The 25,785-nt window shown below is 34.1% G+C and overlaps 1 protein-coding gene across 2 annotated transcripts in view; it reads right to left on the reverse strand.

Moving 5' to 3' along the window:
* Positions 1-344: 344 nt before the first annotated feature.
* The window catches only part of LOC106637452 (1-phosphatidylinositol 4,5-bisphosphate phosphodiesterase), a 31,195-nt gene continuing 5,754 nt past the window's right edge, over positions 345-25,785 (reverse strand). Inside the window, exons 2-19 of one of the 2 annotated variants that reach the window (XM_023389691.2) lie at positions 20,809-21,068; positions 16,672-16,731; positions 15,178-15,315; positions 11,816-11,895; positions 10,337-10,472; positions 9,091-9,191; positions 8,824-8,990; positions 8,419-8,629; positions 7,951-8,209; positions 7,177-7,371; positions 6,753-6,942; positions 5,983-6,140; positions 5,708-5,914; positions 5,076-5,448; positions 4,816-4,968; positions 4,532-4,709; positions 3,400-3,850; positions 345-2,721 (exon numbers count right to left, since the gene is read on the reverse strand). In XM_023389691.2, the coding sequence (XP_023245459.2) occupies positions 2,653-2,721; positions 3,400-3,850; positions 4,532-4,709; positions 4,816-4,968; positions 5,076-5,448; positions 5,708-5,914; positions 5,983-6,140; positions 6,753-6,942; positions 7,177-7,371; positions 7,951-8,209; positions 8,419-8,629; positions 8,824-8,990; positions 9,091-9,191; positions 10,337-10,472; positions 11,816-11,895; positions 15,178-15,315; positions 16,672-16,731; positions 20,809-20,979 (3,297 nt within the window). In that variant the 5' untranslated portion in view covers positions 20,980-21,068 and the 3' untranslated portion in view covers positions 345-2,652. Of the gene's footprint in view, positions 2,722-3,399; positions 3,851-4,531; positions 4,710-4,815; positions 4,969-5,075; positions 5,449-5,707; positions 5,915-5,982; positions 6,141-6,752; positions 6,943-7,170; positions 7,372-7,950; positions 8,210-8,418; positions 8,630-8,823; positions 8,991-9,090; positions 9,192-10,336; positions 10,473-11,815; positions 11,896-15,177; positions 15,316-16,671; positions 16,732-20,808; positions 21,069-25,785 lie in introns of both variants that reach the window. The other variant, XM_023389690.2, reaches the window with a different exon arrangement.

Genomic DNA, 25,785 nt, shown 5'->3' on the forward strand with positions numbered 1-25,785 from the left:
CCTCATTACAACAGTGACAAGTATGGACACAGCTTTGAGCATGAATACCACTAACATTTTATTAGTTGATACGACTCAAAAATTAAACGTGCTCTCTATTATTTACATAGAATTCAATTTTTAACTTAAATTTCAGGGGTTGGAGAAGTTCTACGTAATTAACATATTTTGTAACTAATTCGTTTACTTATATGTAAAACTATTAAGTTGAGTTCTTAGCTTGTTTGTAAGAACTGTTAAAATAATTGTATAAATTGATAATTTAGTATTGATAGTACATTGTATACTTATACAATTTTTGTAGGAGTCACTATCAAGTAAAAATTTTGTTCAAGACTGAAAAATATCTTTTTAAAATTATTTATTTTTCCCTTAGAGCTCGTCGACATTTTTCTACTTGTTTCACGAAAATATACAGAGATCGATCACATGATTTACAGATAAAAATAATTACAGTTAAAAATTTTCAAAACACTTGAATAATACATATACTTATGAAACAACTTATGTACAATATATTAATAATTAAAGTAGTTTTTTCTACTAATAAAATTTAATATTACTGTGTGCATAAATGGTAAATAAAATTCACGTGCTGTGAATAATAAAATATCTTGAATTATGTACAAACTATAATAAGTTAAAGTAAGCGAGTGCAACAAAAGTTTATTGTTAGATCACAAGTAAGGTAACGTAGGTGCTAGCCAAAATATGTCTATAAATTTCAAATATTTATAGATTATTTCAAAAAATAAATCTTGTGTCTGTTAATGAAACATCTTTTTACTCATTTTTTTTAACAAAAAACTAATTTTGCCAAATATTAAATCATATTTTCAATCATGTATAATTTCTAGTAAACAGTTCTAGTAAAATTTTTATAAACTATATTTTTGGTTTATCATATCAACTTCAAATATAAATGTGATTAAGATAATAAAAAAAATAAAGTACAATATAAAAAGTGCAACTATTTCTTGTTATATTCATATGATTGCAAAAGATCAGAATGATAGATTACCATGGATACAATCTTTGCAAATATTTTACAAGAAAGCAAATATCTAAGCGTTTTTACTTAAACATTCAAACTAGATGAAACCTATGAAAACTTGGTTTTCAATAAATGCTTTTTCTTTACTTATTGTTTACTTGCAGATGTTTGTCAATAAAAATCTCTTTGCTCTGTATGATTTTTAGCTCTTACATTTTTGATGAAAAGACTTCTATTAGTACTTTTAAGACTTCATATGAATAAGTATGTGTCTTTTTTTTAATAGTGTAATGTTTGTCGTGATCTTCGTTTCATTTTATTTTTTTTTAGCTTTGAATTATTTAAATTGACAAGGATTTTTTATATACAATGATAATCTTACAGTATATAAACATAATTTGGTTTGTACTGCATCTTTGTCTTGTACCGTTATATACGAGCATAAAATTACTATGCCATAATTAACAAATTATTTTTACTATCCAAGTAATTATAATAGATTATTAAGTAAAAAATAAATATACGAGAAAGTGTGATTTTTACTGCTTAATAACTAGTATTCAAACTTCACTTACAAAAGTTCGATACATTTTAATTTTTCTAGTTTATCATAAAATATCGAGAATTTTATTTTTCTTGTCCAAAATTATATTATAATTAAACATTTAATGAAAAATTTTTAGATCTACGTTATTTATCTTTCTGGCTTTTTCTTAATAAAGTTATTAAACTTAATAACGGAAATGTGTACACGACGCTAATACGGTCGTCATTACTTCACATACATTTGTTACTTTGATTCACCATAACTCTTATCGAGTATCGTCAGCTGAAAACATTTGTATGGTTTTTAATTATAACTGTAAAAATGAATTTTTAATTATTATAAGATAATTTGATAAATCCAAATACCAATATGTAATCCTTGTACCGATAGAATTGGATTCGCCATGTTTAAAAATTTTTCTAATTGAAATACTGGGTAAACAATTTTTTTTCTAATACACACACATATTTTTTATCTGATAGAAATGATTAACTACAACGTAGGAAAAAAAATTGCTACTTCATTTTATTATATTTTACGTACTTTGACTGGCTTGAAAATTTTTAAGAAAATTGTCGAGACAATCAAGAAGACAATAAAAAATCGAGAAAAATACGCCGTAACCAGTAAAGTTACGGCCACTATATACATTTTACATACATATGTGTATATATATGTATATTTTTTTTAACACTAGTGTAAATAATAATTTACGTTTTTACTTATGTGTTAATACCAATTTTTTAGATTCTAATTAACATTACAATTTAACGGAGAAAATAAAACATGACTAGATCCATTTTTGTATATGACTACGACTCCTAAGCTATGTAATTTAACAAGCTCACTTCACGAACTATGTAAGCCTCGTATTAATAATTCTTTTTATTTCCTCTGGAATTATCGAAATAAATTTTTGTATAAAAAATATTACGGAAACGAGGGTCCACTATTTCTATACCGACTGGCTCGGTCTCTCGTACCGTGCATTTCAATAAGTTTTTTAAAAGTTATTTATTTATGTATTTGTCTCCTGAAAAAACTTGATCCCATTGTTAGTTCATTAGGTTTTCTACAAAAGAACTCTTTTATGAACAGCCATTTTGAAGGGTTATGCATAAAATTCCTTCTTTGGTCCTAACTCGTATTCCATTTCTTCATTTTTATACATATCCATGATCTGAAACAAATATGATAATTCCTGTAAAAACACTTATATAAATAATCAAAAGAAGCTCATACTTCACTTAAAGAACATAAATTCCTGTTCTTGATCAACTGTATTTTTTTATCTTGATCATAGTTATTTAAATACATTTTATTAAACGTACATAAACTATACGAATACTAAATATGTTATTTAGTGAGCTTTTAAGTAAAAAATGGTAATAGTCGTCAAAAAAAAATTTTTAACTAAAGATAAAAACCTAAAGTAAAATATTCGAATTAACAACTTGTTTGTCTACTATCATAAAATACTCACCTGAAATTTTTCAAGAAGAACATAAGGTCTTATTCTAGTGCCATATTATATAATAGCTCAGTTACTTAAGGGGGGACATTTTTTTCAAGCAGACGATAATTTTTAACGTATTGCACAATAAAATTTAGCGTAAACTCAACAATAAGGTCGAAAATAACGGGGGCTAAGGTAGAGGAAACTGATTTTTTTATTCATAATTTTTTTTAAATTCAGAACTAATTACCATAAATTTTTGTAAAAAATCTATTTGTCTGGTTTATGTGACCTGAGATGCACGCGTGATAAATAAAATAAGTAGACAGTGTACAAAGTGTTCATACCCGTTGACTCAATTAACTATGTTAAAAACCTGAGAAAACTTTTTATAAAATTTACCCCATTCATCTCCTTCTGCACCTCTTCTAACTGCTTCTCATGAATGGTCTTAAGTTTCTCTTTCTCCCTGTTCTGCACGATCTGGGCCATCTTCCTCTCCTCCATGAACTTCTTCGTATTGTTCTGTTGCTTTTCTCTCAGCCTTCCTTCCTTGATTCCCTTCGACTTGAGCGTTTTGTCGTTCATGACCTCCCGCATGCTCTCCACCGATAGCCTAGCTTGTCTCGCATTCATCTCCTTGATTTCCTTCTCATGACGGGTGTTTAACTGCTTCTGCTGCGTCTGTTGGACCACGATGCAGAGCTTACGGAGTTGAGTCTTTCGTTCCTCCAGGTGAGCTTGGACCAGGTCCCGCTCCTCTCGGCGCTGGCGCTCCGCTAGTCGAGACCATTGGGACGTCTGTTCGGCAACAGCTTGTCGGATCGTTGGGTCGCGCGAGAGCTCCGCTTGACTGAAATTTCACAAATATGCTGAGTCAACAAATGGACAGTGCACTAATGGAAATGGTTAATTTCATTTTAGTCTTGGTTAGGGACTGTGGGTGAATGATGACATTTGTACATACTTATCTTAGTTTTCTGTATTTAAAAATTATGAAAAAATTTTTAGATTCCGATTGATAGAAAAACATTTTGTTTATGATGAAAAAATGTAAAACTGTAATATAGAAATTTTTTTAGATGTATGTATACACAAGCCATTTTAGTAGAACCCATAAGTTTTTGGCTTTTTTTTAGTGCTATCGAATGAAAAAAAGTCAAATAATACGAGATTGTAACGTATTTTACTATCTTTGTACTAGCCCCTTCTTTTAATAATTATTTATTCGAGACAAATAGTCTTTTTTTATCACTTTGACAATACATTTAAAATAAAATACATACAAATTGTATTTTTAAATAAAAAAATTTTTCATTCAGAGGACTTTAAAATATTGTTTCTCATCACGAACATCTTAGTGTAAAGATAGAATGTATAATAAAAGTTTTTTTTTTATCATGTTGAAACACAACCAAAAACATAGGTATAATCATCATTTGATACAAAGCATAATTATAAATAAGCCAACAAATTGTGCAACTAAATGTTTTCCTAATGAAAAGTTGTGTTATTTGAAAATATTAATACTCACTTTTTTCCCTTGATGAGTTTTTCTATTGAACTGCACTGTTGTTTTTGCACAGAAAACCTTTCTTTTTGATGTCTTCTTTTGAGAGACTCCAGTTCTTTTTGCTGCTTCCTCGTTACTTTTGTGTAACCCTTTTCGTGCCGTAGTGTCTCCATAGTCACTGGCTCAAAGTTAAATTCTTCTACAAAAAGATTCAGACAGTAAAATAATGAATGAAAATTTAACTGTTCAAAAACAAATTTCCGAAATACCATTATAAATTCAAACGTAAGCTTTGAAAAAACTACCTCTAGGTTTCGCAGCTTCTGGGAATCGTGACTGCATAGGTTCAATGCTATTTTTGTTGTCGTTTTCTTCAATTCCAAGTCCACGTATCTTCGTTGGTGGTAGTGCTTCCGTTTTTCTTGAGGCTCTTGGAGCAGACAAGGCATCCATGAATTCTTGAGATGGAAAAAATTAAATTTATATTTTAATAGTTATTTTTAATAAATATAAATGGTAACGTGAATTGAGTCTACAAAAATATGAAGGTTCCAAAGCTATTCACCTTCGAAGCCATCAGGCACATAAATTTTGATCTCGATGTTACAAAACAGCATCGGTAGAGACATGGAAAAGTTGGCCTCGGTTCTTAGTGCTATGTGCCGGTAGCCTGCCTGTAGCCCATCCAGAGGTACAATTCTCTGTCCCAGTAGTTTGCCATTGGATTCATCGTAGACAGCGAAGCGCAAGGCTGCCAAATCGGGCAGTACAACTTTACGGAATAGAAAAGGCTCCTCGTTGTATACTGGATTGAGCCCATTGGCAGGAACTGTGCGTGTTCGGAACTCCTTGCGTATCGTGTCGGTGGGTAGACCGTACATCTCAACTTCAACGTAGGTGCTGACTTTTTTGTCCGACAAGAATTGACCGGCTATCACCTATGATTAATATCAATCGACTTGGTTAGTGCGAAAAGCAGCTAAAGACTTGGTGTTTTTACAGGGGAGTCGTAAGACTACTTAAAAAGTATGCAAGAAAAATGTCATTTTTATTTTGTGGAATTGGCTGATTTTCTAAGAAAGTGTTATTAAAAACATTTTTTTGATATTGTACAACAACACCATTATTGAATAAACTTTTGGCAACTACTTGATTTGAGAAGCTTCAAAGGAGAAAAGTTAAAAAGAATCTTCTTACTTGAACGCTGCATTGTGTCGCAATCACACCATCAACAGGACTTTCCGCAAAAGGATCAAAACTTCTATCGGCTCTTCTCATGAAATCTGGTTTGAGTAGGTAGCCCGAGGATCCGTTGTATTCAAATTTTCCTTGATTCAGTTGCATTGGCAAATCAGATGTTTGGAAGTTCAGCGAAACCATTTGACATCCAGCGTTCCAAAAAACCTTGGTAAATACGTAGTGAAGTTTAAAAAATTGTCTTTCATAATTAAAAAAATATGTAACAAATTTACTTGTGGCATGTAGTTTGATGAATCAGCTCGTGTGCCTTTAGGGTAAATTCGACTCATTTGGCGTTTATTGTAATTCACAAACTCTATGGCCGATGTTTTCAAGAGATTCAAACCAGTTGCCTCCGAGAAGGATGACATGTTGTGGTGAATATTTTTTTCTGAAAATTGTTTATAAAAGTGTTAAAACCATTATTATTATAAATTTAATTTTTTATCTTTTATAATTTTTTTTTTTTTCAACTTGTAAGCATTGGAAAAATAAAAGTTTTTACTGATTTTTTTTTTTTCAAAAAAATTTTGCTTCTACATTATAAAAATTAAGAAGTTACCTACATAAGCCCTTTTTTTTAATTTCCTTAAATTTACATTCAATCTAATTGTATTTCTAAAAAAAAGTGTTTGTTCGTAAAAGACTCATATTTTTTATTTTTTATTTTTTTTTTTTTATTTGTACAAACGATGGGTATTTAATATTTAATATTCATTACACAAAAAAATTAATTGCTTGTAAGGTAAGAAATGTAAAAGCAATTTTTAAATGATATTGTAAAAGTTAAATACAGATTTTGAAAAATTATTAATGAATATCCAAACATTTTTGTTTTGAATATTTATTGCGAAAAGTGACAACCTTTATTTGTATTAGTCTAATAAACGTGTTAATCGAAAAAGTATTATTTTTTCTTTTAAGAAAATTTAAAATATCGCGATTTTTTCCAAAATTAATAAATTAAATTTAAAATCTTGTAGAGTTTCAAAAACTAACTTACGCTCGGCTTCGTCGAAGCTCTGAAACTTTATAGGTTGTGCGTAGTTTACCATTGACGAAAGCCAAGGATGTACATTCGTTGTACTACCGGTGTATGGTTGAGTTACCACCAGTTCAAGGCTCTCACTCTGCTGCGACAGTTTCAGCTGGCCCATTGCAACTGCTGCTACTGGATCGTTCGCTACGTCGTCCTTCAAAATTTTATGGAACGTGGTCAGAAAAAATTTACTATATTTTAAAGTGAGAACACAGCTTTCGAGTGTTCAAGGAACTTCGAATCAATAAACTAATTCTTAACTAAATGACGATGAAACAAAGGAGTAAAATTCTTTAAGCTGTTTATTAGGTATCCTCTAATTGGTAATGACAAATAATAATAAATAATAGGGTCACCATGCTAGGAGTGACTTAAGGAATACCTTTACCGATTGCTGCTCGACTATGGGAGTGACGGTTGGTGGAGCACTTGCATCTTCCTTGAAATCGTCCTCTATAACGAATTGACCCTGCTTGAAGAGTTCGAGCTCCTGTTTTTCAACCTCAGGACTCAACCTCTTGTTCTTTATTAGGATTTTTCTTTTTAATGCACTTGGCGGTGGAAGTGGCGCACCTGGTTCTAACTACAGGCACAATTGAAAATATTGGTCAGTTTCAATACCACAATACAGTCACATACTTGAAAAAAAAAGGTCGACCAATAAGTAATTGGTAATTTTTCATCGAATATTTCAAAACTTTTTATTTACAACTCATAGGTCTTGCATTTATAAATTTATCCACCCCGAGTTATGAGGTTAAAAAATTGTTAAGCCAAAAGACAAAAAGCATTATTATCTCTTATTATAAGATAAGTTAAAAAAAAAAAATTGGATAGCAGAAAAAGTGTTTTGAAAAATCCAGAAATGCAAGCAAAAGAAGGTAGATAATAAAAAAAAAAAAAATTGTGTATTTTTCTTCCCAAGTAATAACCGAAAGAAATGGTCGAATGAGTTGGAATTAGTCGAAGGAGTTTTAAAAACGAACATATAACAGACGTAAATTTTTTTAGGGGGTAATTGATTTACGGAATAAAAAAAGACACTAATATAATATATGTGTATGACTTTAAATTTAATCTTCAAAATACTGATGACAAATTCCTTTTCCAATAAAGAAAAATAACTAAAATAGTCAGTGTCAAAAATCGTTTGGACATTTACCGGGTATTCCTTCAAGGGTTCTTTCAGCAACAGATCACCAAGAACTTCATCGCAATATTTGGCTAATTTGTACTGTTGGGCCTTGCTGCAGTGATTCTCAAAACTCAGAATTAATGGGTAGTCCGTGGTAACGAAGGCTGTGTCTCGAATGGCATATATCACATCTTTGAAGAGAATAACGGTGCACATGGCTTTGCCATGAGTTATTATTGGCTCCTCGTCCTCTCCTTTTCCGTCCCAGCAATCCAGTTCGACACACCTGTGCAAAATATAGTTTTACTCTCCACTAGCATTGACAGAAAGTAGATTTTCTTTCACGAATAATTTCAAAAGACACCAAAATTAATAAACTATTTCTCATTATATACCTTGTTACTGAAATAGTTGTTAATTTACAATTGTTGAATTGATGATCAGAAAAGTCTCGTTAATGCAATTAAAATCTCATTATTGCTGTTAACAACGTACCTACAACCTGCTAATAGAACTTGTCTGTACATCTCCACGCTGCTTTTACCACCAAACTGCCGACCACTAAGGTAAGTGTTGTGACTCGAGTTAATGTAATAATGCGCTAACGATTGATCCATATCCATGTAAACATCCAGACGATCCAGAAACACTGGTGCGTTCTCGTCTGACATCAGGTACCTAATGAAGCCGTCCTTGGTCATGCGTCCTGGCATAAAGGTTTAATTTCAATAAAAAAATGCGAAGAGTCAATACTTTACCAGGTTTATTGCTTTTTTTTTACCAAAATGAGTGAGTAAGTCAAACAAGAGTTTGCAGGTACGAGTTCATTTGGAACTTATTGTTGATCAAGTTTTAATCACAATCTTTGAACGTGATGTAAAAAAAATTGTGTCAACTCACTTTGATTCCGCACCGTCTCATTTTTCTCGTAGTCGTTAATGATTTCCGTTGCTCTCTTCTCGTCGTAAAAAGGGTAAAGAATTTCGTTCAGCGTCGGATCTCGCTGCTTCTCATTCAAGAATATTATTAACTGTTCCATATTGATTGTGTCAGCTTTTCCTTGGGTTCTGCAAGACCAATGGAGTACCAAATGTTTAATGTTAGGGTGGTAAGTATGAGTCTATTAAATTCAATAGGGTGGAACCTTGGCGTTCGATAGTTACGTACATGGATTGGAATAGCTCCTCGATATCATTTCTGGGACAAATCTTGTGGTAAAGTGCATAAAACGCGTCGAATGTGAAGTCATCTGGCTCTATCACATCATTCTAGAAAACAAAGTGAAGATTTTTGTGGTGATTTTGGCTTTTGTTTCTTTACGGGAATGTGATACCCTATTTGTAAGGCACAAATCCGCCATACCATTAGAATTTGTTATTATAGTTACATCATTTTTATTTACATAAATATTAAAAAAGAATACTAGACAATAACCAGACACCAGCTGTGCGCTATTCGTCTGAATAATTCACAGTGTACCGAATCATCCGTAACGATTTCTATTGGAGTACAGATAAATGAAAATTACATAAAGCTACGATAGTTTTATTTATCATCTTGTGAATCATCAATGTTCAATAAGTAAACACAAAATAAATTGATCAAACACCAAACTAATAGATCAAACAATAGAGATACTAGATTGAGATTTATAGTATCACATGATTAAGTTTTGAGTAAATATTTTATTGAAAGTTGTTTCTCTTTAATTGTTAGAAAATATTGTTCTGGTTCTTTTCAATTAAGATTTAAAGACAGATTAAACCCAATATTCGACTTCTAGCGTAGATTTCAATCAGCGTGCGTAGAATTTTCAGGTGGTAGTGATAGATTCTTGGATTAAAGCTGATGATTTCAACAAATTTGTAGGCTTAGATAACTTTGAGTATGAAAAAAGTGTCGTAATAGTTACGTATGAGTTTCACTGTATGTACATTGAGCTGATAAGATAAAGGGTCATATAGTTATGATTAAAACAAGGTGATATGAAACTAGTTTTCGTTGTAAAATTGGTTGGCACTTCACATTATTTTTACGGCATTTTGAGCTTTTTAAAGTTATTTCACGAGTCAACTCAGTCAAAGATGCCATCTTTGCAGATCATGCGTAAAGTAGAATGTACAGAGCAATGATTTTTTTAGAAATAAATCCAAGTATTGGTTGAAACTAAATAAGCCTGTTATTGAATGATAAATCAAGCAGAAAAGTCTTAGCAATTTGTTCAGTATGTATGTGGCATAAGTCTCGAAGGCTTTTAATTCTCGTAACAACAGACCCCAAAATTATTAGTAAGTTACAAACATAGAAACCACCTGACACCTTACCAAATGGTAAATTAGGGCTTATTCTAGTGATCATTAAAGTTTTCCAAATTATTTAATAATTCGACATCCATAGCTAAGCAAAAACATACCTTGCCACTGGGTAGACTTAGATCAGAAAGGCACTGATACACCAATTTCTCCGTTTTTCCGGAAGCAAAAGTCCTGGCAACCACCTTGACTGGGACCTTTTTATTCGGATCGACGAGCATCCGAAGCCGCATCCAACTGGAGACAAGTTATTTTATTTTATGTTAAAAAAAATAAAAAAAGAAAGAAAAAAAAATTACCAAGCTTAAACGAATCAAAGCAAGTACGTGCAAAAAGAATCTCTATTATCCATCAATGCATCGTATTGCAAACTCAATTTACGAGCATCCCCCACACCCAGCTCCTTATTCGATTTGCCTTGGCAAGTTCACAATAAGAATACACTTAATCTGCCTTAAACGTATTAGACGTGATCGATTTCCGTCATCCGATAGAGATTTATTAGCTCAGACACGGGCTCGACGCTTTGTGTACAGTAGAGGTGACACGAAAACGTTAGGTATTTCGAGCCAAAGCACAATTTCAGCCGCGTGATTTAATTGTGACATACGTATTACGCGAGTAAGACCTCGTTTTGGATTGACGAAGTAGTTATTTTGTAAAAATTACTATTTCTTTCCCCCATGAATGGACAAGCTTAGCTTTTTTTTGAAAACTCAAATAATGGTGTTACTGTATACTCTTGAGGGCGTGAAAAAAATTGTTTCGATAGTATTATGCTAATGAGACGTGGATAACGCAGGCATGCTCAACTTTTTGAATACAAAGTATTTTTCATCGCCTCTTCGCTGTTACGACATACAAGATATAGACCAATGAAACGTATCTCTTCAATTTAATGTTTTTGAATAGACACCCAATTGAATGTTTATTCAGCAATTAATACTTCATTCATACATCTTCTAGTGAGAGCCGACAATGCTCTTCTACAAAATGTGAATAAAAGAATTATTGTTTGATCCACATGTTACTCACAATTTTAAACTATACTGCGATTAGAGTCTCGACTTTAAGGCAACCAACCAGATTACCTGAGGTGATAATATCATTGTATCATCAAAATTCCGGTTAACCAATATTGAGGTTTGTTACGTATCTCGAGTGGAATTTTAGAAATCATTAAAAATTATTTTCAAGTGTATGAATTAGTTCCAAGTGCGTCGAAAGAAAAACTTCCACGACGATCGAGCCAAAAAGGCCTTTTGTACGCGAGCAAAGTAAAATTAACTCCAAAGTTATAGCTACGTCCTCCCTTTGTTCATATAAATTGGAAATCAGGGGCCACTCCAGACAAGAACGAGTGGCAACAAAAACCCCCAGCACGTGTATTTTATATATAGCAGACATCGATATCGTGAAAAAAAATGTGTAAAAAAAAGAGAACGAGCCGAAGAAATGAAAGAAAAAAAGACAGGCAGGCAGGTAGAAATAAAAAGAGAGAGACGGAGAAAAAACACAACAGGCCCATCACGCGTTCACGTCGTGAATAGCAAATTTGTTGACAAACATGAAAGACTCACTGCTTCTTGAGGCACGTCAGCGGGCACACGTTGTTGGCTTTGACGTTGTGGGTGATGCGCCTAATGCCGTTCAACCACGTCTGGAAAACATAATCATATGACTCATTACGCTTGTGCCGAACAATCGTAGCTCTCATAGTTTTCGGAGCTGGACATAAAATACAAGTGAACCTGGGGTTTGACAAATGGATGACGAATTGTGTGTGTATGTTAAGTTAAAAGAGGATGATGTACGTATCACGTGCAGGAAGCGGCTTTAAACGGAAGGTGCGATCGAGGGACGGGAGGAGAGGAGGAACGGTCCGCGTCGCCTGTGACGCTGGTGTGCTATAACGTATAACCAGTCGACGATGATGTCATTCTTTCATTGAAGAGCTCGTGTGTGATCGTAGGATGGATTAGGGAGCTCTTTGATAACCATCTACCTGTTTTTATAACATGATTTTGTTTACCCTTTGGTGAACCCTTCCTGAAAAATTGTACACTCGGGTTTATGGGCATCGGTGTTGTATATTATCAAACACGAAAACTGGTATTTACGTGCAGTCGTACGTGGACGGATGGAAATTATCAAGCGGCTGCCTTTCCTCGTACATTCGTCATGCCGGCTCATAACAATGACCGCACGTACGCAAATTTTTCATTTCGTCGGAAGCGCAATCGCAGTCTCCACGACCAGTAACTCGGTATTGCGTATTTTTTTATACATTCGCTCTGTAGCAGTCGGTTGCACAAGTAAACAGAAATAAGTTCAAGGCTATGGTCGCATTATTTTCTCACCAATGGGTGCGGAAAAGGACTTTTCGTTTATCCTATTTTTCGTTATCAAGAAAGCTCTCCATCTTTTGGAATTAGTATTACCAATGGAGAGTATTGTAATAAAGGTTCCATAATGTGACTACATCTGTAATTTAATTATTTATTTCTAAAAAAAAAACATCGAATAAATCAATGTAAGGGTTTAAGCATTAGGTAGAAGCCTTCTTTTATAAGGGATATAAGAAACATTGGAAAGCAATATTATTAAAAATACATAACAAGTAGTTTTTCTTAACTTAGAGTCTTTTTTTTTTTTACCTACACTTTTTTACTTTGTTACACGGGAAGCTCATCGACTTAATAGAGTAAAAAAGCTACGAGTGCTCTCATTTCGAAAGTTAGTCGCATATGTAAGGGTAAATATATTTTACTATATCGGTGGTAGTCGCAACATTCAAGTTGTAGAATACTTGTCTAATCTTATACTACGATAGCCTAATAAACTCAACGTTTCGGTTTTGAAATCCGTTCGTTCATTAAAAATTTGAGTAATTGGTTGAATGGTTTTTTAATGAGTAATAGTGGCAGCAGTTAATAAAATTATGAATGAGATAACAAAAACGATTTTAAACGATAAAAAAAAAAAATTATATTAATAATGATGATATTACCAAAGCCCGCAATAATCCGAAAAATAAAATACTCGTGGCAAGAATAATTTATTTTCAAAAGATGAAAGAAGGACACACAAAACTGGGATAATATTATTAGACTATAAAAAAAAACACGTGTTCCAAAGATTTGTAGTATTAGTCAGAAAAATGCCGTGGTGTATTTAAATAAGTAAAAGTATGATGTTTAGAAATTCTAGTGATAGAAGCTATTATCTTAAGGAGTTTTATTTAATTTCATAAAATAAAATCATTGAGAAAAATGTATGAGAACAAAATTTACATTTATAACAAAAATTAAATACTAAAATTGTACGAAAATTGTACGAAAATTTCTAAACATGAGAATAATTGTGAATGAAGCTTCATATTCGTTATTCGATTGTTTCAAGCTAAGGTCACCGCAATGATTTAAATGACATTCGCGGGTGGTAAAAATAAACGGTTTGTGAATTATTACGATAGTAATTTTTTGTTATTAGAATAATGTATACAATATGTAATTGAAATAATTATAATGTCATTGAATTATCTTTAGCGTAGACAAAAAGTTAAATGCAAAATATAAATTACTTTAATAACGCTATAACGTAAATTTTGCGTACGTTATACAGAATTATTTTCCCAAGATAAAAATGTAGTGCGTACAACCACGTGAAAAAATGTTAATGATGAAATAGTAAATGCTATTCGTAAATAAAAGAACTAATTATCATAAATATGTATCGTTAAAAAATATTTTTTCAGCGCTTCATCTCCCTTTCAGTAGAACGTCGTAAAAGTCGAGCTTTAAAAAAATATTTTTCAAATTTATATAGACAGTATTCACTAGTGTAAATCGTGTCCTGAAAAAGGAGTGAAACCTTCTAAAAGTCGACCTTTAGAAAAATTATTAACGTAAGGCCAGTTTGAGTGATGTACATTAATTTATTTTCCTAGTTCAACTCTAAAGAAACAGTGATTTACTATAATCCTTTGGCAAGCTTGAATATTCTGAAATGATTGCTCCAGCTTACAAGAAAATTAATTTGCTCAACAAAAAAATACAACAATTTAAGTACATTTAAGCTTGGCAAAGGATTATTACAGATATCCCTACTTTTTTTTTTTTTTTTTTTTTTTTTTTTTTTTTTAAGAAAATTCGGAAAAAATTGGTTAAACTTTTTTGTAAAGTCGTTTGTTTTGCGTTTCGTGGACACTAAATTATAAGCACACGTTTGACTGGTAAGGTAGGAGAAAAACCTTCTTGATGGTAGTTACAATCATTCACAGTACTTTCCGATCTCACACGGATACCGCTAATAAACTCCCCGTCAATGAGACGCACTTAAACAAGCGTGACAAAAAAAAAAAAAAAAAAAAAAAACAGTCAATCAAGCTACTGTCCAAGAAACCTTACGCATCTTCAAACGTTTTTCGAACGTCGAGCCAAACGCATGAACGTCGCGTGGATGAATTGTTTTGAGAAGACTTTTTTGTTTTCTCGCAGGCCACGATCGCGGTTGAAATTCTGCAGATGCGAGTAAAAAAAACAGACGTAAATGCCCCGTGGCCCAGTGACGCGATCTCGTTTTCATCTCTTATCAGCTTCTACTCCACGTATGGTCGTGACGTGGACGACTAATTATCGAGTAGCGCCATCGTGGTCCCTCGTACGAATTTAAGTTGATGTGGATTTGGCGTAAGAACTCGTGGTGTATCACCCACGTGAGTGTTTGTCGGTTATGTAAATACGCAAGCAAATAAAAAGGCCGTGCCGTAACAGCGCGTGAATACGAAAATAGACATATAGGTAACAACGGCACGTGCGAGCGTATCATTTGGAGGGGGAGGAGGAGGAGGGACAAAGAGGGAACGAAAGGACTTGAATGAAAGTGGTCGACGGCGAATGACGTGGGTGCCTGTGCGGAAAAATTGATAAGATATGCGTACCTTGGCCGTGGTGGGGTCCGGACAGACGACGTGCTGGTAATTGATGTTGGTGTAGTCGACGCCCGAGCAGATTGTCAGGCTCTTATCCTCGAGCTGCTCGCCGTGCTTGTTCAGGAGTTTATCGTACAGCTTTGGATCCTGCAATCATTTTTTTTTTTTTTTTTTTTTTAGAAGACAATCACTCGGTTGATTCCACGAGAGCAGGCAATAAGAGTCATCCGATGTTTGATTTTCGGAGATGTAAAAGTACAAACCATGAGATGACATATAAAAATTCATACCGAATTTCTTTTTTTTTTTCTTTTTTTTTTTTTCTCGAATTTCGTGATACTCGACTTTTCATGAGGGTTTGTTATTATGTGCTCAAGTTATTAAGGCAAAAAGTATGAGGTGGAGAGTACTCAGTTTTCAGAAACGTTCACGAGGGAATTTTTAATTTTTCCCAAAAATAGCCGACAAGACCCAGCGCATGCGGTCGTGTGTGCGTGGGTGTGAATAATACGATCCACATCTCTAAAACGAAGATTAGACGTTTTATAATTAAATTAATACGCTGGGAAGTGGATTTTTTAATAAGCAGCTTTCTCCATCTGTGTGGGACTGTAACGCAAGATACGAGTTTCTTGACAGTAAAAACAAAGTTATACATGTACGTTATATTTGAACGGCTAACATATTAAATTCATGTGATATTTTAGAAATCCTTTTTAATTGAATGTCCTTATCGGTGAAGTCAAACGAATCAGAAAAGTAAGAAGGGATGAGATTATTAAAATTTGAGTTTCTTATACCGAACGATGGCTCCCGAGTTTTTTACATCAAGGCATGAATGTGCAGCTGAAAAGGTGTAATGTTTCATCGAATCGACAAATAAACGTTTTGTAAGGAATCGCTTTGGATATTCGTATTTCATTACACGAAAAATTCAACTCTTGCTGACATATCGAATATTTTTTAACGTTACAAAAAATTCAATAACAAAAGTATAAAACTACATTTTTTGTAACGCATAGATTTTCAAGAATAAATTTTTTATGTCATATCTACCTTCCGTTACAAAATTATTGTTTTATTAGACAATAATTAGCTATCCATGTGAAATTTATAATCAAACACTGACAAAATGTGTACTTAAATTGAAAAAAATTATCACGAGATGAAGTTAAAATGAAATCAAAAAGTTTAAACAATGATGCATTTGTAGCGATGAAAACTATTTGTTCTTTTTAATTCACCTATGATCCTTTATCTTTCAAATTCTTAGGATACAAATTTTTCATTCCAGTTTTTATGCGGACACTTCACCCCGACAAAGTGCAAAAATACGGAAGTTGAAAGTACATGTCTAATTTAATTTTTCCATGGGTAACGTCATCAGCATATCAAATTAGCGAGAAAGCAGGCTATCGCCATTACGTATATCGCGTCTTGTTACTCTGCTGCTCCCTGTTTGTTCTCAATTTTTATAAAAGCTCCTTTAAGTAAATTATTTACCTTCGGCACACCACCTGCGCGTATGTCGCTCACTTGACACAATTCGATGACGTCACCATCCTGCATGAAACAAACAGAGAAAAGTTGAAAGTTATAAGATAATTGATGTAAAAATTTTTTTTAAGTATAATTAGTCAATAAGATCATAATATGGAGTTTAGAAATTTTCTCAATCTCAGAATACTTTCCTGGTATAGAGAATTTATCAAGTACCTAGTTTGCTATTTGTTGTGTATTGCATTAGCTTTTCAGTACGGACTTTATCGATGTAAACAAAGTCGAAAAGTATGGCAAGAGATAGGATGAATCTTCGAACGATTATTCCTCGTAATGTTTGGCATCAAAGTATTGCTTCTTTTATGGTTGAACTACTTTGATTAGTTAAAGTGAAACAAAAATTAATGCTTCAGGCCATGGCATACTATCACAAGCGAGTAGGTAATATAAATATTTATGTTTAAGAAATATTCTCGTTTTTATGTGTAATATATTTTAACAATCAATGCGAAGCATAATTAAAATAAATAATTTTGAGATTCATACTACTCATAACAACTTTATTTACGTACAAATGCAATCATATGAATAACGTACAATTACATCAAGTTCGTTTCATTAGTAGCCGAGGGTGGCATGTATTTTTCCTTTGTCAAAAAGAATACCATTATCCTTTACAATCCTAAAAATAATTCTGAGTTCTCATAAAAACTCTTACAGAATAGCAAACATAAAATAAACTATAAGTAAATGCTTGCTATTCTTCTATGCACCAGAATATTAATACAAAGTGTCATATTTATCGTTAACTTCTTTTAAACTGTTCTTGAGAGCTCACGTATAAATGGAAAACTTTGCAATTTAACTTCTTGAAAACTCTGAAGCTTGACCTTTCGAATAATTTTGTCACCTTATTTTTTTTTGTCTAAAATCGATATGTACTAACTTTACTAAGGACCTATGAAAAAGGCTTGCTAAAATGATAAATTACCTCAAATTTGATAAATTTTCCATTGTTGATGAAATTTATCACCTTGGTTTTTCATTATTATAAAACTTTGTTTTTTTTTTTTTTTGCATGAAGGATGTTTAAAATTGAATTCCCATTTCAATTTGAAGCATATAAAAAATTTTCAGAAAGCAGGTAAAAAAAAAATTTAACTGTACCATATCACATTCCCAAAAGCTTTACATATCCGTCCATAATGCTAGTTTATCTTGAATCAACATGGCTTACTGACGCGAGTCTTTTCTATTATTGAATATTCATGGATGATACGACATTACGCATTCATCCATTCGTTCATTTCAATTAGCGAGTAATTCCCACTCGAGCGGGAAAAGCATAACAATGATCTATTTAACTGGTTGGAGGTGCGCCTCGAGCCTCTCGTTTCGTGATGTACTGTATGCAACACCTGTGGACTGATATCGTTTTCGAACACCCACGAAAAAGATGAGCAAAGGCGAGAAGAAAGAGTAACGGGTCACTAGGTCACAGATCTCCTCTTATGCACAGTGGAAAAATTGAATGTGGAATGAGAGAGGGGATTCAGATGGGAGTGGAGGTGGAGTAAGGACGGCAGAAAAAAGCGATCGTTAGAGGGAGTAGCGTTATTTTGTTGTCAGCTTCGTCGTCGTATGAGTCGTTTATTCCGTTCATTAGGCTGCTTCCATTTAATCAGTCGTGCCAAGATGGTATGATAGAGTTACGCTGCTGACGCTCTTCGATTTCGATGATCAAAACTACGGACAATCAGGTACAAGCTTGCAACCTTTCTTTTCCATCCCTTGGATTTAATTACCATGACCCAGTTCTGTGCCTCCATTTGCATGACGGATGAGGCACTTTTTGACGAACAATGGTATTGTTTCGGGCTTCTAATTACTCCGGAATTACTTCTAACTATGGGCCCCTGCGTCATTAGGCCTTTCATTTTTAAGAGTAAAATTATAACAGCTAGATGATAACTACAAAGCCTATCAATCTCCATCTCTCAAAGTGAAAATCTTTGCGAATCGATTGCACTACCCTACTTTATCTAAAAGTATCAATCAATTAGTGTGACATCTGATAAAACTGTCGAGCACGAGGCTTCAACTATCACGTTTCTATGCGTTAAGTGTAAGTACGAGTGATCGCGTGCTAGACTCTCGTTGCGTGTCAAGATAATGGGATTTTCATTACGAAACATTTTACCACGAGTTTAATGCACATGACAAGGGTTTTCCCCGTATGATCGTCTGATCCTTATTGCTGAACTTTGAAGTTCCTTACTTGCATATTTCTATCGACATAGTTCAATGTTTTGCTTCCAATGTTGTGGCTGACGAAAAAAAAGCTTGTCGTCTAGGTGTATCAATGTTACATCTAGCCAGAACTGAACCAGCTTGACGTTATCCAATGAATCATCTTATAAGTACCATGCAACGAAAAAAAAAGAAAAAACAAGAAATGAAGCTCAAATCCTAGACGTTTAGCGAGATTATTTCCTGTTTTTGTTTGCGTCTCAATTATTCAGCGAAACAATGGATGAAAACACAGACACCCTCGCGCGTCCGTGTATACACACGGACCTTCTGGCTCCCACGAGGGCTGCGATCGATCGCCCATACTCGCGAAACAAGATCCCTCTGTCCTCTGACTTCCCTACCCTTCGAGTTGGGAGTTTCGGAAGCGGGCTGAGAGTTCCCCTTTCGTTTTTATCGAACACGTGCGAGCGTTTGTGCGCGTGCGAGAGGATTCCAGTGTATTGTCGCGCGTGCGATGAAAGAAAATAAAAAGGTAGGCATGAGAGAAAGAAGTGGAGGGAGACAGCTTGAAAGAGAGAAGGACTGAGATAAAAGGGATTAGTGATGCGGAAGGGTCGTATTACAAGTTGTTTGGATTCATTGGACAACATATACTTTGTTCAGCATGAGCTGGACATTGGACCGTAGATGAAGATATTTCACGAAAGAATAGTGGTGTGACATAAAAAAGTATTTAGTGTCTTTATCTTACTGTGACAAGAGAACGCAGCTGTAAAAGTACGATGTCGCAAAAAAACATGCATTGTTCTATGTTTTACTGTTTACATAATTGGTTCAAGGTCAAGTGAAGGTTGACATATTGTGATTTCTTATATCAAACATGGATGGGTTCTAGATGAGTACCATTACTATTGCGTGATCAATTGTAAATTCTACAATATTCATGTTCAGTCTCGTGGGCTTTCGTTGGATTTTCCAAGTATTGATTTTTCGTACGAAATTAAGGCAGTGGGAATTTTCACAAAAACAAGATACATGTTTTTCAGCATGAAACCAACTGTGCACTGAAATTATTAAGGGTCCTCTTTGAGAAAATGTTAATTAAAAAAAAATATATGTATTACAAGTACTCAAAATAACCAAAAACTATTCCCTTACAATCTATGATTAAATATTGGAAATTCGCAAGAAAAAACTTAAAAGTTGAGATCAACATTAACCTTTTTCCAGTGTAAATTTGGGGTAGTAGAAAATTTAAGATTTTATGACAACTGTAGTCAACAATAACAGTCCTTAAACCAGGCTTCATTGCATGGATAATATTTCTTCTAATATCTTTTATGTTTTAGATTCCAGATATTCTAATTTGTTAGTAGTTTTAAATTTTTACCGTTTATAGAATTTCAACTGAGGGCATTGTTTCAGGTCATCTCCTTAAGATTTCCGGTAATTTTAATCCGTCATTATTTTATATGAATATTTGGCATTAGTAGTGTTACTTGAAATTCAATAAACTATGTTTTAAGTCAAAATTGAGAAAAAATTTTTTTTTATGTTGTTACTAAACAAAATATTTTTATGTTATAATTAACCTAGTCACCCGTCACATCAACTCTGAGATGGTATGATTTTCTTTCTTTCACTAAGTGTTAGATTTCGTTGATATGCCAATGAGTCCACGTACAATGTGTAACTTTTTGTAGTAAAATAAGAATATTAACAACAATAAAATGGCAGTTTTGCAAGGATTACCACCTACTGCGAAGATATCATGTATTCAAAAACAACTTGATTGTCAGATTCAGATGCTACAGTAGTTGTTTGGCATTCAACATATGATTTAAGTATACGTCTAATCGCAATCATGTAGTCAAGTAATAACCATACCTTTCCCTCACTCTGCCAGTAGATAAAGAATCCGTATTCGTCTACTTTGAAAGTGCAGTTGAGCTCTATTTCCATATTGTCTTTCTCCTCGGTCCATCGATCGAAGACGCTGCCAGCCCTGAGCGCCTCGGGCACTTCAATCTGCCAGTTAAATTCGAACCTCTTGGTCATGATTTGGCTTTTGTGGCTATTGGCCTTTCTCTCCTGTTGTGTCTTTCAACCTCTGGCCCGAGGATTTTCAAACAAGTTCAATGCTCCTGCTGCAAACAAAAGTGTACACAACATGTTACACGAACTTTACCAATATCAAGAATTTTTTTACATTTGATAGATAAGACTATTGGGCTTAGTTAAGTTTCATTGGACATAAGTATACAGTTTTATTACTCAAACTACAGACAAAAACATAAGGATTTCATTGCTATGTCCAAATTAATCAATGTAAGTAACAAAGCGTTATTGTGAAAGTGTTAACTCGTAGATAGAAAAAAATTTTTTTTCGAAATAATAAAAAAAATAATAATAATAATAATAGTACAAAGTTCTTGAGAGTACTGCGAATGCAATTCAAATTTTTTAGATTATTTGTCAACCTAGTTCATTGTACAACGAAGAGAGAAAATTTTTTTAATAAGTCATTAGCATAGCAGGCTTTTATTTAAATTAATGTGCACTTGTCCTCTCTCTCCTTCTCAACGTGTAGCTATGAAACCAGTTTCGCGACTAGAACTAAGAAACTAGATAGGACGATGAGCTAAAAAACATTCAGTATAAGATCAAAATATTTGTATTAATGAAAACGCAAACAAAAGAATTTTTTATACGAGCAATATATATATATGGAGGGGCCTTATTTGAAGTACTAAATAAACCGCCGTTTGCCATAAGATAACATGTTAAGTTGATAAGTAGTAAAATGTCCACAACTTTTTCCCTACCCACCCAAGGTCCACAAAAATTTAATTGGTTCATTTTTGGTACTTATAATCTAATATGTTTAATTTCATCAAAACCTTGTAGGTCAATCAATATACGACAGTACTTTCGTAAATAATTTCACTCGATGTACAAGCAAGTAATCGATGTACGTCACATTGCATACCCGCATGATCTACCTAAACGGCCGTACCTAATAAACATCAATTGATAATTTTTATAATCACTAAAAATCATGAAATTCGTAAAAAAACCCCTAACAAATAAATTACGATTGAGCCGATCTTAAAAAACTGGCCAGGCAGAAAGAGGTACTCTGACACTCTGCGTTTCAAAATCTCTAAGTTCAAGATTACACGCTCATCAAACGTTTGCTTTTAAATTTCTCTATGCTGGGAATCAATTAATCGTATCGTACACAAAAACATTTCGATTAAAACTCTTTGATGCTTGAAAAACTCTCCCAACTTGTTTAAATTACATTGCACCCGAAATATGTATCCTAACAACTCCAGTCAACAATTTTTTGCGTTTAAATCCTTGAAATCTAAGAACAAACAGCTGTAAGCTGGTCCAGATTTTCAAGAGATAAGGACAGACAGCCAAATTAGTCAACATACTCTCGTACCTACAGACATGCAAACCAGGCTATTTGCAAATGTTGTAATATCCTTACGTATATATGAGAAATTCTAAGCAAAAACGGTCAATTCCGTGGCTTAGTCGATTACAACGTCGTTTAAGCTTAATTTAAGTTTATTATGGCCACGGGCAATACTAAAACTACCAATAATAATGAAAAATCGATTTGAAGCGTTTTTCCACTCCGGCTCATTTAAAATATGCCAGTTTTCGTCGAATGATCCGCGCGTGCCACAGATAGCGACGTATTCTACATTTGGAACGAGAAGGCTGGTAAAACTAAATTGGATTACGCGTTCGGCGAGATGACTGGTAATAGAGAAACGCGAGAAAGGGAGGTAGAGAGTCGGTGGCCAGGTATATACTGACACAGTTCATTAGTGGTCACGGTGGCACCGCTGGCCATGATCCGCTTATCGCGCGCTTCGACTACGTCCGATTGAGCCGCGTCTCTCTCTCTCTCTCTCCCTCGTTCGGCTCGCCTTTTCTGCGTTTCCTTTCGACAGGTCCCCCAAGGCTGATTATCGTTGCGCGTATGGATGCTGCGAGCGCGTCCTTGAGCTTGTCACTATACTGATTTTTCGACCACAGCTGTCTGTTTTCGAGTTGATTATGCTCCGGGGCTATTTCTGAGTTGGCCGGTACGGCAGTTCCTATTCCGAACGGATGGATGCTGTTGCTCTCCGTACGTGGACACAACAATCGTATGTTGTTGGGGTGCTGAGTATTTGACGCGACGCCTGGGGACTCTGTGTTATACGGATGAACCGTGTAATTACGTCAGCACCGTCTTTTTCCATTTACTTTTCGAATAAATAGTGAGAGAGCAATGCTGTATGACGCTGTGAAATAATACATGCGTTCATAATTTTTTTGTTATTTAATTATTTTTCCAGTTGGGACCTTCGTTACAAAGTCGTATGGTAAAACTAGATTTTCCTGATCCGATTACAATCACTGCCTTGAATGAATTTTTGCCTGTATTTTTTACGAGTGACTCGATACTTGGTACAAGTACGGGGAACACAATAAAAGCGTTTCCAGCGACTGGTGTATTGTAATTTGTCTTGTAGACCCACGAGAAGCAGTGCCCAAGATATTAGCAAATAAGATTAGTCGTTGGAATATAGTAACGATGGCTTATTTTGTATCAGACAAGCCCATAGAAATGTTTGTAGGTCACTTCCCTCACTTTTTTCATTCGTAAAAACTCAAGAAAGAACAGAAGGTGTTCGTTGAACAGTTAAACTCTTATCGACATTTTGCACATAAAATGAGAATTACCTGATAAACACATGAAACATGACAGTTACATTTCTAAAATACTGTGAAGTATTCCTTCATCAGACGGACATTTCAAAAAAAAAAAAAAAAAAAAAAAAGGCATGAGATAGAGGAGCCTAACAAGGATGATTGAGAAGCAATATAAATGTTCTGAAAAAGACGCGTACACCCCAAATACGTGTAGGGGTAAACGACCTAATTACTGCGCACTAAAACTTTTGATTGTACTAAATTTCTCATCTCTCAATGTTTTTCGATGTCAATTGAACCAGTTTTACTTAATCTTAATCTGCAGCATCTTGTGCGATTAAAACGACAAACATTTTTCTGTTAAGTGACTTTTTTTTTTTTTTAAATAATTGTTTTAGTGCTGATATCACTTGCTGGTATTACTGCGCACGGTTATAAAATTAGCACCAGTCGCTGCGCCCCCAATTACTGCGCGGGTATCTCCCATAAGGTTTTCATGCTGAAGCCCTAGACCCAATTGCTGCGCACCAATCACTAAGCACGACTACAAAGTTTTGTAGGTTAGATTCGTTTAGAATCACTCAGTTAAACAATTATAAATGTCATGATGTAAAGTATGATTCTGGATTGAACGTTATTAATGTCTGTACGTGTTACAATATCCAAGCACCCAAATTTTTCAGTCTGTTTTTGTCATTTTTAGTTACCATCGAGTGCGCAGTAATTGGGTCATTTACCCCTATGTGGTCCGAATCGACTGTCATGAAACAATTTCCTCCCCTTGCTGCTATCTTTGGTGTCCTCATTCTTCTGGGTCTACTCCACGGTTGACCTACAAAAAAGTAAATAGGCTAAAACGAGCGCCGAGGAAGACAGAGGAATACAGAGAGAAAGAGAGAGAGAGAGAAAAGAGCAATAGGAAGGCAGTGGACGCGAAATTGGCACACCAGCTCACACCTAGTCTCGCAAACCTATTGGAGAAACAAAAAAAAGTTCTTTCGCCGTACACTAACGTGAACTCCAACCTGCACTATAGCGTACATATTATAAGCTTTATCCCTTAACAAGCTCGTACCTATACAACAACATGTGGGTGTACGTCTAGACACCTAATCGATTGTTAACCCCTTGCTTTTAGATATATAAAAATGTAGGTGCACTGGTACAGTACTCACATCAACACGTGTGTGCGAGTGTGCAGCAGAACTGGATCATATGTGCTGCTGATCGTAGCTAGGGATGCTAGAATATACTTGGACTCCATGTATGTATGTGTATGCTTCAACCCCTCTGACGTGGTGCAGCACAGCGTGAAAAAGCGACAAAGAACTATGGTTGGAGGAATCTTGATGGAACTGAGTATAAATGTATTTATTTACGTTCAAGTCTATATCGAGGCGCCGAGGGTGGTAAAACGAAAGTGTATATTAAAAGAGTTAATGCTCCGTTTGTTTGTGGAAATTGAGTGGTATCGACTCGTTGTTGGCTCCCTCGTGGATGTTTATAGAAAATAGATGTCCATTTATTGATTATTCCAACCGGCCAGTTCAGCATGGCAACACTATTTTTGACATTTTGCGGACTATATGACAGAATGTAAGAATAACAAAATTACCATTTTAAATATAAATGGACTATTTAGAGAATAGAAAGAATTCCCTGAACAATGAAATAGAACTCAGTTGTAGTTTTAGAATAATGGTTTGTAAATTTTTTTTTTTCTTCTTTTTTTTACGAATCAAATGTATTATTCGTCATAATTCATTACAAGCGTCGTTAGGCTCACTTATTTAAAACTTATTCATTATTTTAGTACCAATAGTTTATTGTTATTATGTAATTGTCATAAAATTCTCACTAAAAATAGGTATAAACTCGATATTGTATACAAATGGAAAAGATGATAAAGTATCTGCCCATTTTTTTACTAACAATATTAAAAAATTTAGGGATCCTGCGGTGGGTAATCTGAGGTCTTTCAATTATTTCAATATTCTAATAATAGTTTTTCTTATAAATCGGTATGTATTATAAATTAGTCTTAGGTATTAACTTTTTAAACTTTGAAGTAGTGGCTGATTGAAATTGGAAATTGAGATTGTGTAATTATTTTTAATAAATAGCCAAGATCTAACGCACTTCTCA

Source organism: Copidosoma floridanum, unplaced genomic scaffold (genome assembly GCF_036245765.1).
Source record: "Copidosoma floridanum isolate Cflo_tuat_1 unplaced genomic scaffold, Cflo_Japanese_pri ptg000006l, whole genome shotgun sequence".
NCBI lineage: Eukaryota > Metazoa > Arthropoda > Insecta > Hymenoptera > Encyrtidae > Copidosoma > Copidosoma floridanum.